At 44.2% G+C, this 13,158-nt stretch overlaps 10 protein-coding genes across 10 annotated transcripts; 6 read left to right on the top strand and 4 right to left on the bottom strand. All coding sequences in view use genetic code 12, as the record gives it.

Annotated features, from left to right (window-relative positions):
* Positions 1-19: 19 nt before the first annotated feature.
* Positions 20-2,179, bottom strand: OPT7 (Opt7p; the record flags this gene model as incomplete). Its single annotated transcript, XM_034155529.1, has 1 exon — positions 20-2,179. One exon carries the CDS (start codon positions 2,177-2,179, stop codon positions 20-22), a length of 2,160 nt encoding a protein of 719 aa, XP_034012365.1.
* Positions 2,180-2,453: 274 nt separating this feature from the next.
* Positions 2,454-3,692, top strand: ZUO1 (zuotin; the record flags this gene model as incomplete). The annotated part of the gene is made up of 1 exon (XM_034155528.1): positions 2,454-3,692. The coding sequence occupies one exon, from the start codon at positions 2,454-2,456 to the stop codon at positions 3,690-3,692; it is 1,239 nt and encodes a 412-aa protein (XP_034012364.1).
* Positions 3,693-3,711: 19 nt separating this feature from the next.
* Positions 3,712-4,269, bottom strand: DIURU_002832 (uncharacterized protein; the record flags this gene model as incomplete). Its single annotated transcript, XM_034155527.1, has 1 exon — positions 3,712-4,269. The coding sequence occupies one exon, from the start codon at positions 4,267-4,269 to the stop codon at positions 3,712-3,714; it is 558 nt and encodes a 185-aa protein (XP_034012363.1).
* A 395-nt stretch (positions 4,270-4,664) lies between these two features.
* On the top strand, positions 4,665-5,222 carry ARL1 (Arf family GTPase; the record flags this gene model as incomplete). Its single annotated transcript, XM_034155526.1, has 1 exon — positions 4,665-5,222. The coding sequence occupies one exon, from the start codon at positions 4,665-4,667 to the stop codon at positions 5,220-5,222; it is 558 nt and encodes a 185-aa protein (XP_034012362.1).
* Positions 5,223-5,264: 42 nt separating this feature from the next.
* On the bottom strand, positions 5,265-6,581 carry TYR1 (prephenate dehydrogenase (NADP(+)); the record flags this gene model as incomplete). Its single annotated transcript, XM_034155525.1, has 1 exon — positions 5,265-6,581. The coding sequence occupies one exon, from the start codon at positions 6,579-6,581 to the stop codon at positions 5,265-5,267; it is 1,317 nt and encodes a 438-aa protein (XP_034012361.1).
* Positions 6,582-6,798: 217 nt separating this feature from the next.
* Positions 6,799-8,076, top strand: ERG8 (phosphomevalonate kinase; the record flags this gene model as incomplete). Its single annotated transcript, XM_034155523.1, has 1 exon — positions 6,799-8,076. One exon carries the CDS (start codon positions 6,799-6,801, stop codon positions 8,074-8,076), a length of 1,278 nt encoding a protein of 425 aa, XP_034012360.1.
* A 331-nt stretch (positions 8,077-8,407) lies between these two features.
* On the top strand, positions 8,408-9,121 carry DIURU_002828 (uncharacterized protein; the record flags this gene model as incomplete). The annotated part of the gene is made up of 1 exon (XM_034155522.1): positions 8,408-9,121. One exon carries the CDS (start codon positions 8,408-8,410, stop codon positions 9,119-9,121), a length of 714 nt encoding a protein of 237 aa, XP_034012359.1.
* Positions 9,122-9,231: 110 nt separating this feature from the next.
* Positions 9,232-10,311, top strand: HGH1 (Hgh1p; the record flags this gene model as incomplete). The annotated part of the gene is made up of 1 exon (XM_034155521.1): positions 9,232-10,311. One exon carries the CDS (start codon positions 9,232-9,234, stop codon positions 10,309-10,311), a length of 1,080 nt encoding a protein of 359 aa, XP_034012358.1.
* An 18-nt stretch (positions 10,312-10,329) lies between these two features.
* Positions 10,330-11,832, bottom strand: TFG1 (transcription factor IIF subunit; the record flags this gene model as incomplete). Its single annotated transcript, XM_034155520.1, has 1 exon — positions 10,330-11,832. The coding sequence occupies one exon, from the start codon at positions 11,830-11,832 to the stop codon at positions 10,330-10,332; it is 1,503 nt and encodes a 500-aa protein (XP_034012357.1).
* Positions 11,833-12,276: 444 nt separating this feature from the next.
* DOT5 (thioredoxin peroxidase) lies at positions 12,277-13,110 on the top strand (the record flags this gene model as incomplete). The annotated part of the gene is made up of 1 exon (XM_034155519.1): positions 12,277-13,110. One exon carries the CDS (start codon positions 12,277-12,279, stop codon positions 13,108-13,110), a length of 834 nt encoding a protein of 277 aa, XP_034012356.1.
* Positions 13,111-13,158: the final 48 nt, after the last annotated feature.

Below are 13,158 nucleotides of genomic sequence, written 5' to 3'. Positions count from 1 at the left end.
TCTTTGGCTTATGTTTACTCTACAGGCTCCTTTGTAAAGCGAAACACCGCTCAACATTCTCAGCATTATTACCCCACCAGTGGGGCATCTCAATGTGACCTACCATTGTGAACGCCAAAAATATCACTAGCAAAGCCAAGTTCAACCCTGTATCACAGGCTGCTGCAACAATGTAGTTATATCTTTTCCATAACGAGTGGCGATGGTTATATGCCCACCACATAGTAATGGTGCCACCTATGAATCTTGAGAGGTAGCCTGTGGATATGTTGCCATAAAATCGTGACATACTTGAAAAAAAGACTGTCGTATTCCACTTGTCAAACCCAACATTTGTATAGCGTCTGTGTAGCCTGAAAATTAAAATGGGAGCAAGCAAACCGACCAAGAACCCGTAAGGTAACCATTTATAGTTGGTGAAAAGTCTTGAAGGCCCAAGCACAACATACTGAATAGCGTTAGTATGACTAGCACTTATTGCCTGTCCCGTCCATTGGTGACTTGGGTCAATTTTGGACCCATTCAAATATTGTCGTTTCAGATCAATAATCCACCGATAAGCTACATGGTTTATAGGGATGCCAATGAATTCTCCGTAGAGTTGAGCCCAAAACACATAGCGAGGTGGTAAATGGTTGTAGAATCCCAAGCGTAAGCTATCCAAATGAAATTGGGCGCGATACCAGGCATCTCCAGCTATTGACCCGAAAACAAGCGCACCAACTGGATGTCTTTTTGGGACATATTGTATCATGAACCCATATATCAACTCATTGAAAGTGCCAATTGCTAGTTGAAAGTTGGAAAGGGCGTAAAGCCAAGCCAACGGGGTAACGATTAAACCGCCCATCATCAATGCTACAATGCATGCCCACCAAGGCATAAACATTTGACCACTCAAAAATATCACTAGAAGCGTTCCAAAACTCAGCAAAAACAACAATCGATACCATGACATGGGAATTTCTGGGTATTTCAGATACAAATGATTAAGTCTGTCTGTTCTCCTCGTGGCATGCGTTCTAGTAAAAGACTTCTGTATTTTGTCCCATCCAAAGAGAACAATCCACATGCCGCCGCTAATGTAGGCGGCATAATCGAAGAACATATTCCATGCCCGCTGTGGTCCGAGATAGACTGGTCCATAATGAGCATAAGCAGTAACATTAAGCTGAAGGTCAGAACCTAAAAGCTCTGTAGTGGGATAACTGGTACCATTGAATGTGAACAACCGATTTGACATGAGCCCATACTTGTAATCGAACAAGTTCCCCCATTTTGTCCATGGAATAAGTATCCAGGCTCCAATTACAAATGCCACGAATTGAATAATTTGAACCCAATAGGGTAAAATCATAACTTGGGAAGTAACATTAGCCCAGTCCAAGGAGAAGTTAAGGAAACCCATGCCACCAAGTCCACTGCCAATAAAGTTGATAATTGAGTTTTGGGGTGCTATCCAGCAAAGAATAGCTAATGATGACACCATTGGCATTATGAACATTGGAAGCAATTGCCATACCGCTACCACGCCAAGAACATAGAAAAACACCCTCATTTGTGCAGATTTTCCATGGTTCTTGGCTTGAGATTGTAGTAAGGCTGTTTGCATCAACGTTGCAGGGAAGGGAAGGGTCGTATCGTATACCAAGACATCCTTGCAAATTGCTGCATAGCTATATCCAACAAAGACAATTGCAAACATAAACGGAATTGCTATGACTTTAGGTACTACCGTGTCAAAGTATAAGTCGGCTAAAGATAACGCATTCGTAGCTAGATTACCGGTAGCTCCCAGCGCTGCGGTAATCGTGAGAAGTGCAGTTTCTTTGATAGACCATGGTCCAGGATTTAGGTTCAATTTATGGCGTCCCACGCTGAGAATTTGATTCTTTGGAATCACTCGAGCACACCATTGCCCTGCCCAGTGTCCCACGATTTGGACGAAAAATATCAGGTATGCCGCCAGTGTGGTTCTGTACAGATTCATGGTATCAACAAATGCTCCCGGTATTACAAATAAAAGCAGTAAAATGATATATCGAACTGTGACCACGGGGATGTGTGGATCATCTTTCAATGGTACCGTGTCTCTGACTACTTCAGGGAGTTCTAGCACAGATTCAGTATCGCTGTCATCGTCTCTGGAAATCAAATGTGTTCTGTCATCCGTATCCATGTTATGCAGCGAGTGATTTCGACGGTGACTTTGCCCACTTCGTGAGTTGGAATAGAGGAGCACATCTCACGTGATTTGCAATGCCGATGAAAGTATTTCGAAAGCCAATGTTGAAAACCTTGTATTGTCTTCATGTAAAGCCCACTGTTATTTTACTAGCTGACAAAATGCTGATGCTTTGTTGTACCTGTTGACAAATTTTCCTTGTCTGTTAGCGTGAAACAGTACTTGAACAATTTTTCTTGCGACTAAAAATCATCTCATCACATTATCCATGATTGTGTTGCCTGCGTCCAACTCTGAAGGGTTTTCTGCTGTTTCAGCTTACGCTGAACCCATTCGCCGTCCCATTGAGCCGGTCGGTCGGTATTTCCTTGCCCACGCTCTGCGGACTCTCAGAGGCCACACTTGGTCCGAACATGAGAAGATCGAAGCCGAAAAGAACGTGACTAAGGTCGAAGAAAACGAAGACGAAGATCTTGGGGACGAAGAACAAGATGAGGAATTACTCAACTGGGACCCTAGAGACTGGAAGGAGGCAGACTTATACGCTGTTTTGGGGATTTCCCACTTGAGATGGAGAGCTACCGAAGATCAGATCCGTCGGGCCCACAGAAAGCAGGTTTTGAAGCACCACCCTGATAAGAAGTCTGCTTCGGGTGGCTTGGAACAAGATGGTTTCTTCAAAATCATTCAGAAAGCCTTCGAGACCATGTTGGATCCCACTCAAAGAAGGCAGTTTGACTCGGTTGATGAAAATGCTGACGTCCTTCCCCCTCCCGCTAAGTCGCAATACGACTTTTATGAAGCTTGGGGCCCTGTCTTTGAAGCCGAATCGAGATTCCTGAAGAAGGGTCCTATGCCCCCGTTGGGAAACGCTGATTCCACGAAGGAAGAAGTTGATAACTTCTATTCGGCTTGGGGCAAGTTTGATTCTTGGAAAACCTTCGAATTCAAGGATGAGGATGTTCCTGATGACACTGCCAACCGGGACCACAAGAGATACATCGAAAGAAAGAACATCTCCAACAGAAAGAAATTGAAGCAAGAAGACAACAAGAGAATCATTGACCTTGTTGAACGGGCTTACTCTGAAGATCCTCGTATCAAGGCGTTCAAGGAAGCCATCAAGAAGGAAAAGGAAAGAAAGAAGTGGGAGAGAGAAGCTGGTTCGAGACAAGCTGCCGAAGAAGCGGCCAAAAAGAAAGCTGAAGAAGAAGCGGCTGCTGCCGCTGCCGCTGCCAGTAAGGTTGACAAAAAGAAGGCGAAGGAAGCTGCCAAGGCCGCGAAGAAGAAGAACAAGAGAGCCATTCGTGGTGCTACCGCCGATATGTCTGGTGACCGTGGCGCCATTGACGCAGACGTCGAAGACATTTTGGAAGCCCTCGATGACGAAAAGTTGGTGTCCTTCGTTTCCACTTTGGGCTCTAAGACTGGTGATTCTGCTAAAGCTGACTTCGTTGCTATTGCCAATGAAGTTGGTGTCGCTGGCAAGATGAGAGTTTTCAAGTAAGATTATATATATTGCTGATTTATTCATCCGGTTCTTTGGTATAGTCGTAATGGCGAGACAATGGTTTTGCCTTCATGTGGTAGTGCTTTTTACGCATCTCCTCAAATTTCTTGTGGCGCTCCTCAGCTGTGAGTGGGCGTTCTTCTTCCTCTTCTTCCTCTTCCACTTCATCGCCTTCTTCCCGAGGCAAGATTTTGCTCCCATAGAGCGATTGCTCCAGGTCGTCAGCCTCGCCCTTCCCAAGTTGGAATTCAGGAATATCATCCTCTTGGTCTTCGTCCTGTTGATAGTATTCGCCCTGCGGATTGAACCCACCCTCGTAAGGAGTTTTGGGTTCATCAATTTTCATTGTTGCCGCCTTTTCCTGCTCTGTTTTGTACAAATTGATCTCGTCCCATTTCAAATGCTCGTTTGCTTCAGCCTCCGCCTCTGGTTTCTCAGCGACAGTTTTGTTGGGGTCTGAATGCATTTGGGAATTTAGAATAGTATTTCGAACAACCTCTTGACGATCAAGTTGCTCTTCAAAAGGGCGGTGATCCACTTCATCCTTATTTCTTAAGATACCTCGAGGCGACATGTTTGGGGGTTTTTTCTGGAGTGAGTTCAAGCGAAAAGTGTCCCATAGACAATTATAATTGATACATGAGTACATTCTATTAGAGCTATCTGTAGATAGCAAAGGTTGTAATTTGAGACACAACTAACAGCAAATTGAGCTCGAAAGCATTCGTCGATAGATAGTTATCTAATCAAGTAAGACAACTAACTAACTCACTGACCGCATTTTGATTCAATCAAGCAAGCCTACAGTTCTTCATTCAAGGCACTCTTCTTGTCACACTATCGAGTTTGCAGCTATTATCGAGTAACGAGTCATCCCCGTGTATCTTGAATTCGTCGCGCTGAAGTGGTTGAATTTGTACGCGCAAGCGCTACGTCATTAAAAAATCAGTGGCACGCAAACCAAACACCATGGGACAAACGTTTAGTTTTGCCAACATCTTCGGAAAGGTGTGGGGAGCCTCCAAAGAAATCAGAATATTGATTTTGGGACTTGATGGTGCTGGGAAGACCACCATTCTCTATCGTCTTCAGATGGGTGAAGTTGTGACCACGAAGCCGACAATCGGATTCAATGTTGAAACTCTCAAGTACAAAAATTTGACTCTTAACATTTGGGATTTGGGTGGACAGACATCTATCCGACCCTACTGGCGATGCTATTACTCGAATACAGCCGCAGTCATATTCGTTGTTGATTCCACCGACAAAGAGCGTATTGATGTTGCTTCTAAAGAATTGCACATGATGTTGAAGGAAGAAGAATTATTAGACTCGGCGTTGTTAGTGTTCGCTAATAAACAGGATCAACCTGGAGCAATGACCGCAGCTGAGGTGTCGATGGCTCTCAATTTGACAGAATTAAAGGACCGCAGTTGGAGTATCGTGGCCAGTAGTGCCATTAAAGGAGAAGGTTTGCACGAAGGGTTAGATTGGTTGATGGATGTGATTAAGGAGGAGCAGTTATAATGCATGGTTAATGTTAGGTACATATTAATGAAGACTGACGATCTAGGCATGGGCTTCACGCTCCTTCACCCGGTCCAAAATGGTTTTAATCATTTCGTTCCCTACAGCGTTACCGCTGGCAAACATTGGTTCAAAAAACTTTTGCGTTTGAACAAACTCATTTTTGTAAAGCTCGAAATTTCCAAAGCGAATAATGCTCAGCCAATTCCGAGCAGCGATGGTGAATTCAAGATCATCTGTTCGGAAAGAGGTGTCTTGCACTGCGTAATCAATCAGTTCCTCCAACAAGTTAGGGGTGCAAAATACGTATTCAGTGACCCCCAAAAATATCCGAAACAAAGGTGTCAGGCAAATAATATGATCATAAGGAATGATACCAAGATTGAACCACGAATCAACAATAGCTAGCAATGATAAATGCGAATTGGGTTGACGGCCTTCTGGAGGAACTTTAGAAAGACTAAACTTCTGCAATAAATCATCGTCTAGCAACAAGTTGTTGTGATCAACCAGATTGAAGACAAATTCTTTCGCTTTGAACAAACGATCCCGGAGCTCATCCCTCTTACCAGCAATCATCAACTTGAAAAGCTCTGTCGTCAGCTTAGCATATTGTAATACCTGATCATGAGCAGCAGGGTTGGTGATTGCAAGACCAGCGTATACATGCCACTTGTTGGAGTATATCCGTATAGCGATGTTGGTCTTTGCATTTTCCAAACCGCCTATCCACCGGGGAGTTTCCCAAGGGTATTGGTTGGAATTTTTCCAAGCAACGCCCATAGAAAGAAAGGCGGCATGAGTCACAGCCTGTGTATCAGCGGTAATTCTATCATGTTGGGCAGCCGTCAAATACACCACCTTAGAGTTCAAGCATTTCACAAGGTGATTTATAAACTCAAGTGAAGCATCGCTGGCGCGGTGCTGGATGATAACTAAAGGTTGTCCTGTAGTATTGACCTTGGGTCCATGCATGGAGTGCAATGATATAATTTCTGTGTCAGAGGGCAAATGCTTTTCGAACGCTTGGATCTCTGGAGTTTTGCAACTTGTTTGTCCACCAACAATTGCCCCAAACTTTGTCAGCGGTCCATATAATGAAACAATCTTGTTGATATTCTCTGCTTCAACGGAATAAATAATGTAATCAGAAATACGCAGCACATAATGGCCGTTCTTTTCAATCTTGAACAATTCCAGGGAAAACTTCTTTTTCGTTTCTTCATACAACTCTTCTCGATCACACCCAACAACGTTCCATCCAGCTTCTGAAAATCTTCGAGCATAGAGGACACCCATATCGCCAAGACCAATGACCCCAATGGTCATAGTCTTTTGGAGTGTTTCCAAATCACTCATGAAGATATGTAATTTTCAACGCGCATCAAGAGTAGATTGATTCGTAGTCGTTTCTTCATAGTGATCTCTCAACAAAAAATATAGAATAAGCTACTTTAAAATGAAACATGAGAATTAAAGAGAGTCGATGTTGCAACAGCGACATTGCTAGGTCCTGTTGTACAATTTGTTTTAAGAGGTTTACTCGCGCGAAGATTAGTTCGAAGAGGCACCCACTATGCGAGCATACTCGGCACCAGGGAAGGCGTTATTGGCGGGCGGCTATTTGGTGATTGATCCACAATACTCAGCGTATGTTACAGCACTTTCAGCATGTATGCATCTGGTGGTGACTTCCACAAAAAGCCAGGACCACTCAAAAGTAACAGTGAAGTCGCCTCAATTTGAACAGGGATTGTGGGTATACAAGCTAATTCGTTCAGATCATGGTTGGGAAGCGCATGAGATCCAAGGGAGAACAAACCCGTTTTTGGAAGCGACTCTTGTCACGGTGTGGAACTATTGGGGTGATGTAGACCCGGTTGCATTCGACATTACTATCTACCTGGACGCAGGGTTCCATGCCCCTAGTGAATTGATCAAACAATCGTCTAATGGATCCCAAAAGTTCTACTTCCATGACAAGGAAATCAACAATGTTCCTAAAACGGGCCTTGGTTCATCGGCAGGTCTTGTGGTGGTCGTGTCTGCAGCATTACTCGGAGAGTTTGTCCCAGATATTGGTAAGCAGAAAGACCTCTTACACAATATTGCCCAGGTAGCTCATTGCCTGGCACAAGGAAAAATTGGTTCGGGTTTTGACGTTGCGGCAGCTGTTTATGGGTCGATCAAATTCCAAAGATTTGATCCCAAACTTGTCGAGTCTGCAATCAACAAGCCTTCTGAGGTGAAATCTATCTGCGATCGGCCATGGAAGTTTGGTCACGAACCTATCAGCTTGCCGCCTCGTATTAAGTTGTTAATGGGTGACGTGTCCGGAGGAAGTAACACTCCTAAATTAGTGTCACAGGTGCTTCAATGGAAGAAAGATAAATCCGCAGAAGCTTTGGAGATCTACACACAACTCAACGACGCCAATGAACGATTTATGGCCTCGTTGACAAAGCTTCAAGAACTAGCTGATGCGGATCTGGTCGCATATGAAAAGTCTGTAACTGGTAAAACGAGTCCATTAATCTTGGAGCTCTCGTCGAATATTGCCGATATACGCCGTTGGATTCGTGAAATGACACAGAAATCAGGTGCCGCCATCGAACCTTCTGAGCAAACCGACTTATTAGACGCTTGTTCAGGGCTCTCTGGGTGTATTGGCGGGGTTGTTCCCGGTGCGGGGGGGTATGACGCCATTTGCGTGCTTGTTCTTGAGAACAAAATTGATGAGTTCAAAGCAGAATTTTCACTGAAATCTCAATACAGCAACATTAATTGGCTTGACCTTGAAGAGAGGCTGACAGGGATCCAGATGGAAATTCCCAATAATTACCATTTTACTTAGCATTAGTATTCACAAAATAATTATAATTGTACCTATTTTCATTGACGCAACGTGCGCACGATCTCGACACCCTGTACCATTGTGCAGGGCTAAGCCATATCAACAACATGTGTAAGCGACGTACAAGTTCAGTCACATAGGACCGGATATATAGTGGCGACTCATCAGAGTACCGATATCAATTACTAACTTTGTTGAATCACATTCACAATTCAATTTCCCCGCATTAGTCCTTTATGAAGTAATCCTGCATTTAACGCTGTCCCTGTCGGCTCGGTATAAATGATTGCAGGCTCCCTGAACTTCCCGCACCTACTCAACTACATTACAAATGGCTTCTGCTTGCGGTCCTTGCTGTTTAGAAACTAACTTCCACGAAGGTGCCCCCCAGGGTAGTCACTCTCAAATTGGTGGCTTGGACACTTACTCTGTGGGCTCGGGAAAGAAAATTGTGGTGATTTTGACTGATATTTACGGTCACAAGTACAATAACACTTTGCTCATTGCCGATGAAATTTCGAAGGCTGGCTATCAGGTATTGATCCCTGATATTTTGAAGGGTGATCCGGTTCCTGCTGAGCACGGTGATTTGGGTCCCTGGTTGCAAAACCACACTCAAGAAATTACCACCCCCATTGTCAACGGATTCTTAAAGAAAATCAGAGAAGAACTTAAGCCTACTTTTGTTGGTGGTATTGGTTACTGCTTCGGCGCCAAATACGTTGTTTTGAATTTGGCTAAGGATGGCTTGTTGGATGCTGGCGCAGGTGCTCACCCATCGTTTGTCACTATTGACGATGTCAAAGCTGTTACCAAGCCTCTCCTTTTCTCATGTGCTGAGGTAGACCCCATTTTCCCCGCTGATGCTAGATTCGAAGCGGAGAAGGCGTTGGCCGAAATTGGTGCTCGTTATCAGGTTGATTTGTTCCTGGGAGTTTCTCACGGCTTTGCTTGCAGGGGTGACATGAAGGACCCCGTGGTGAAGTACGCTGCGGAAAAGGCATTGTCAGATCAAATTTGTTGGTTTCACCAATTTGCTAAGTAGTTAACATCAAACAACTTTACGAATCTTAATTCGATTCGATCGGCTTCGATCGATAGTATAGTAAGTGCGCACAGAACAAATTGATGCGATGAGTAATAGAATTCGCGGCAATGTCATCATCTCCTGAGCTCATTGAATTAGTGGAATTCCTCCATTCTACTCATCCGGCTGTAATTCAACTTGCTATCAACAATTTAGTTGGATTTTCTCAAGGCCCTCACAAGGCGGTGTTCTCGAATAATCAATATGAGCCCATCAAAGATCTCAAAAGATTGTCCCAAGAAGTGTTTGACAAGCAGGTGGTCACCGATGCCCTTACTATTTTGGCAAACTTATGTGAAGACGTTACTATTCGTGACTTGATAGTCGAAGATGAAGACTACCTTAACTGGTTGGCCTTGCAAATTTGTAACGTCAAGAACACTCATGCTGATTTAATGTGCATTTTATTAACCAACCTTGCAAAGAATGATGCCATCAACAAGATATTGGACATGACCATGCCAACGTCGGAGACGTTTCCGTCCGGGACCATCATCGATAGCTTGATGGATTGTTTTGTCAAGGGGCATGACCGCTCACTCAACCCTGCTGCTGAATTTGATTATTTGGCTTACTTTTTTGCAGACATATCCAGATTCAACCAAGGCAGACTGTTTTTCATTACAGAACAACAATACGATGGCGTGGTACCGCTTCAAAAGCTTTTGGTTTTCACGGAATTCCACAAGTCGAAAATCAGAAGGGAAGGCGTTGCTTCCACCATAAAGAACTCGCTATTCGACACCAATGCCCATATGAAACTTTTGAGTGACGAGAAGATTAATTTGTTACCTTACATTCTTCTACCTCTTGCCGGACCCGAGGAAATAGATGAGGACGAAATGTTCGATTTACCCGAGGAGTTGCAATTGCTCGATGCCGACAAAAAGCGAGAGCCCGAAGCTTCCATCATCTGCACTCATCTTGAGTCCCTTCTTTTGCTCTGTACCACACGTCAAGGAAGAGAGTACCTTAGAAGCAAGTCCGTTTACAGTATCATCCGTGAGCTTCACAAAGCCGTAGAAAATGAGGATGTTGCTGACTTATGCGACCGATTGGTGCAAATGCTTCAACGTGACGAAGCTCCCGAGGAGGAAAATATAGAAATCGAGTCTGATGATGATGACAAGATAGTTGAAGTCGCTTAGTTCCATACATTACATACATTACATTCCTTCCCTAAGTACAAGTTTGCCATCCTGAAGCTTGAGATTTTGCTTGACAATAGCAATAATGCGCTGCTTATTATCTTTATGTGCGTTCACTCGCGACTTGAGACCTGTTAATAATTCCTTCGTAGTCAAAGGATTTCCACGGACAATGTCTAACACTTCCTTGATAGTAACAAGTTTATTGTCAGGGCCAGCCAGATTCAAGTCTATGGGAGTAGGCAGGTTTTCGCGATTTTTCATGACCTCAGCAATTGAAGGTAATCTCCGACCCACAGATGACCATTGCCCTTGCGGGAACGCCCGAAGTATTTGGGGTGTGGCTCTGATTGAGAATATGCCGTCACCTAAGTTGTGACCGAATACAACACGGGGACGCGCAGACTCCCCACCGGTCATCATGGCATCGGTTGGCTCCTGCTTGACCATGGTTTCGTCATCAGAGTCCAGCTCAAGATCCAGCTTGGACAAGTAGGGGTTGTCATCTTCGTCACTTTCGTACACGGCACCCTCCGTCTTGGTCAACACCTTTTTGAGTTTTCTGCCCTCTTTATCGACCTTTCTCTCATCCTCCAGTTCACCGAATAAATCGTCCACACCCTCCATTTCATCAAATGCATTTGCTTTGAGCATTTCCTTTTTGATTTTTTGTTCGCTCAATTTGTTTTCTTCTTCGTCGCCATCCATAATGGGGGCTTCTTCATCATCCGCAAATTCTTCATCAAAATCTAAATCATCATGGTCCAGATCGCGACTATTTGCCGTTTCACCCAGAACTGTGCGCATACGAATAGACGTCAGCAGCGGCAGGGTACCTTTTACAAACCGTTTGTCAGTTGACTGCTGATTTTCATCGCCCAATCTCTTCATTAACCAGCGTGGGACCGCACCACGATTCTCCATTTTTTCTTCTGCTTCTTCTAAAGTCAATGTGGCGTATTTGTTCCGGGGGGTGAATCTGTACACCTTTTCTGCCGGCACCATCTTAAACCCGTCTTTGTCGAACACAAATAATACATGCTGCGAGTCAGACAGACCGGCCTCGTAGTTACCGACAAAAACGTTTCTCGCATCATAGTCTTCAATCACCCATGGATAAAACTCTTCATATCGCAACTTACGCTTTTCCTCATCCATTACTGTCACCTGTCGAGTTTTACGCTTGAAGAAGTTTCGCTGCTTGCGGCGTCCGCCACCATCAGGGGCAACCTGACTCACATCCATTTCCTCGGGTACCTCTTCAAGAACTTTCTCATCAGGATTTGCACGGGCCCTCTCGTCGATCTCTTTTCGACTCAATTGAAACTGAATGTTTCGAGGGTCTTTACGATGAAGACGAACCGGTTTGGTGAAGTCTTTGACAATGTCCACGGTCTTATTGTTCTGGAATTTCATGATGTGACACCTGGTGTCCATCAATTCTGCCAGTGAACAACACTCAAGTGGTATCTCTTGCCATTCACTACCATCATTATTATTTGATTGGTGTGATTGAGACATTTAGGGGAGTAACTCAACAATCGAAACCACTCGAGTCGTGCTCGCAATGCGAAAAAAAAGAAGTGATGGGGATGAATTTTTGTAAAAGTAAGGATGCTTCAAAGCGTAGAATATTGGAGAAGACTCAATTGACCAACACAATTAACTCTATAAGAGATCGTCAGCACTTCGTTAAAGAATGAACTACTTCCGCTTTTAAACCCCCTCCATACAAAGGTAATGCCTTTAGGGGTCCATACCCAATGTCGCCAAAACAAGTTAGCAATTGGCGTCGTCTAAGCACAGGGCTAAACTCCAGTCCTTAGTAATATGTTGCGACTCCGAGCGGGCCGCCTGAATTGGCTTGCGTCCCCCACCTCCCGCGCGGGGGAATTGACTCCACCCCTTGCACTTAAATTGTGGCTAGGAGCAATCAGTCAATTTTAACAAATTGCAGTTAAATCAATGGTTGAATTAAGAAGATCTCTGAGAAGTTCCACTCAAGAATCGACGAAGGCTCTGGAAGCACAAGGCCTGGTAAAAAGACTGACCGCGTCTAGCGACGTTGGAAAGAAGAAGAAGGCCAAAAAGGAAGTGCTGGAGGATGGTGAGGATGACGCCGTCGATGGTAAATACGAATTTGCCGAACCTGAGTTAGATGCTGTCGCCATTGAATCGAAGAAGGAAAGAGAGAATGGTGAAAAAGAGGAGCTTATTGAGGACTCTAAAAAGCCTGAGGAATTGAAAATCACCGATGGGGAAAAGGGCGAGGCCGGGGTCGAAAATGATGGAGATGAGGATGATGATGATGGAAAGGGTACTGAAGAAATTGAAGTTGGTGACGAGATTCCTGACATCAAGTTGGTAAATCAAGACGGTAAGGAAATCAGCACTAAGGAGGAGATTACCGGCAGCAAATACAATATCGTATTTTCCTACCCCAAAGCCAGCACTCCCGGTTGTACAAGACAAGCTCAAGGTTTCCGTGACAATCATGACTTTTATGAAAAGCACGGCGTAAAGGTATTTGGCTTGAGTGCTGACACCCCTAAAGCTCAAACTAACTTCATTAACAAGTATCTGTTGAATTATGATTTATGGTGTGATCCAAAAAAGCAATTGATTGAGGTTTTAGGAGCTAAGAAATCGCCTAGCGGAACTAAGAGATCTCACTGGATTTTTAAGGACGGCAAGTTGGTTGACAAGAAGATCCAAATCTCGCCGGAAAACAGTGTGAAAGAAGCTCGGAATTGGATCGAAAACGACATTGGCGAATCTCCTGATCAAGAGAATACCTAGAGTATGTAGCTATTGAACAGTTGAACTTTACGATTGACATGAATACTT

Source organism: Diutina rugosa (genome assembly GCF_008704595.1).
Source record: "Diutina rugosa strain CBS 613 chromosome Unknown scaffold7_size311281, whole genome shotgun sequence".
NCBI classification, from domain to species: domain Eukaryota; kingdom Fungi; phylum Ascomycota; class Pichiomycetes; order Serinales; family Debaryomycetaceae; genus Diutina; species Diutina rugosa.
This window is presented reverse-complemented; position numbering and strand designations above follow the sequence as displayed.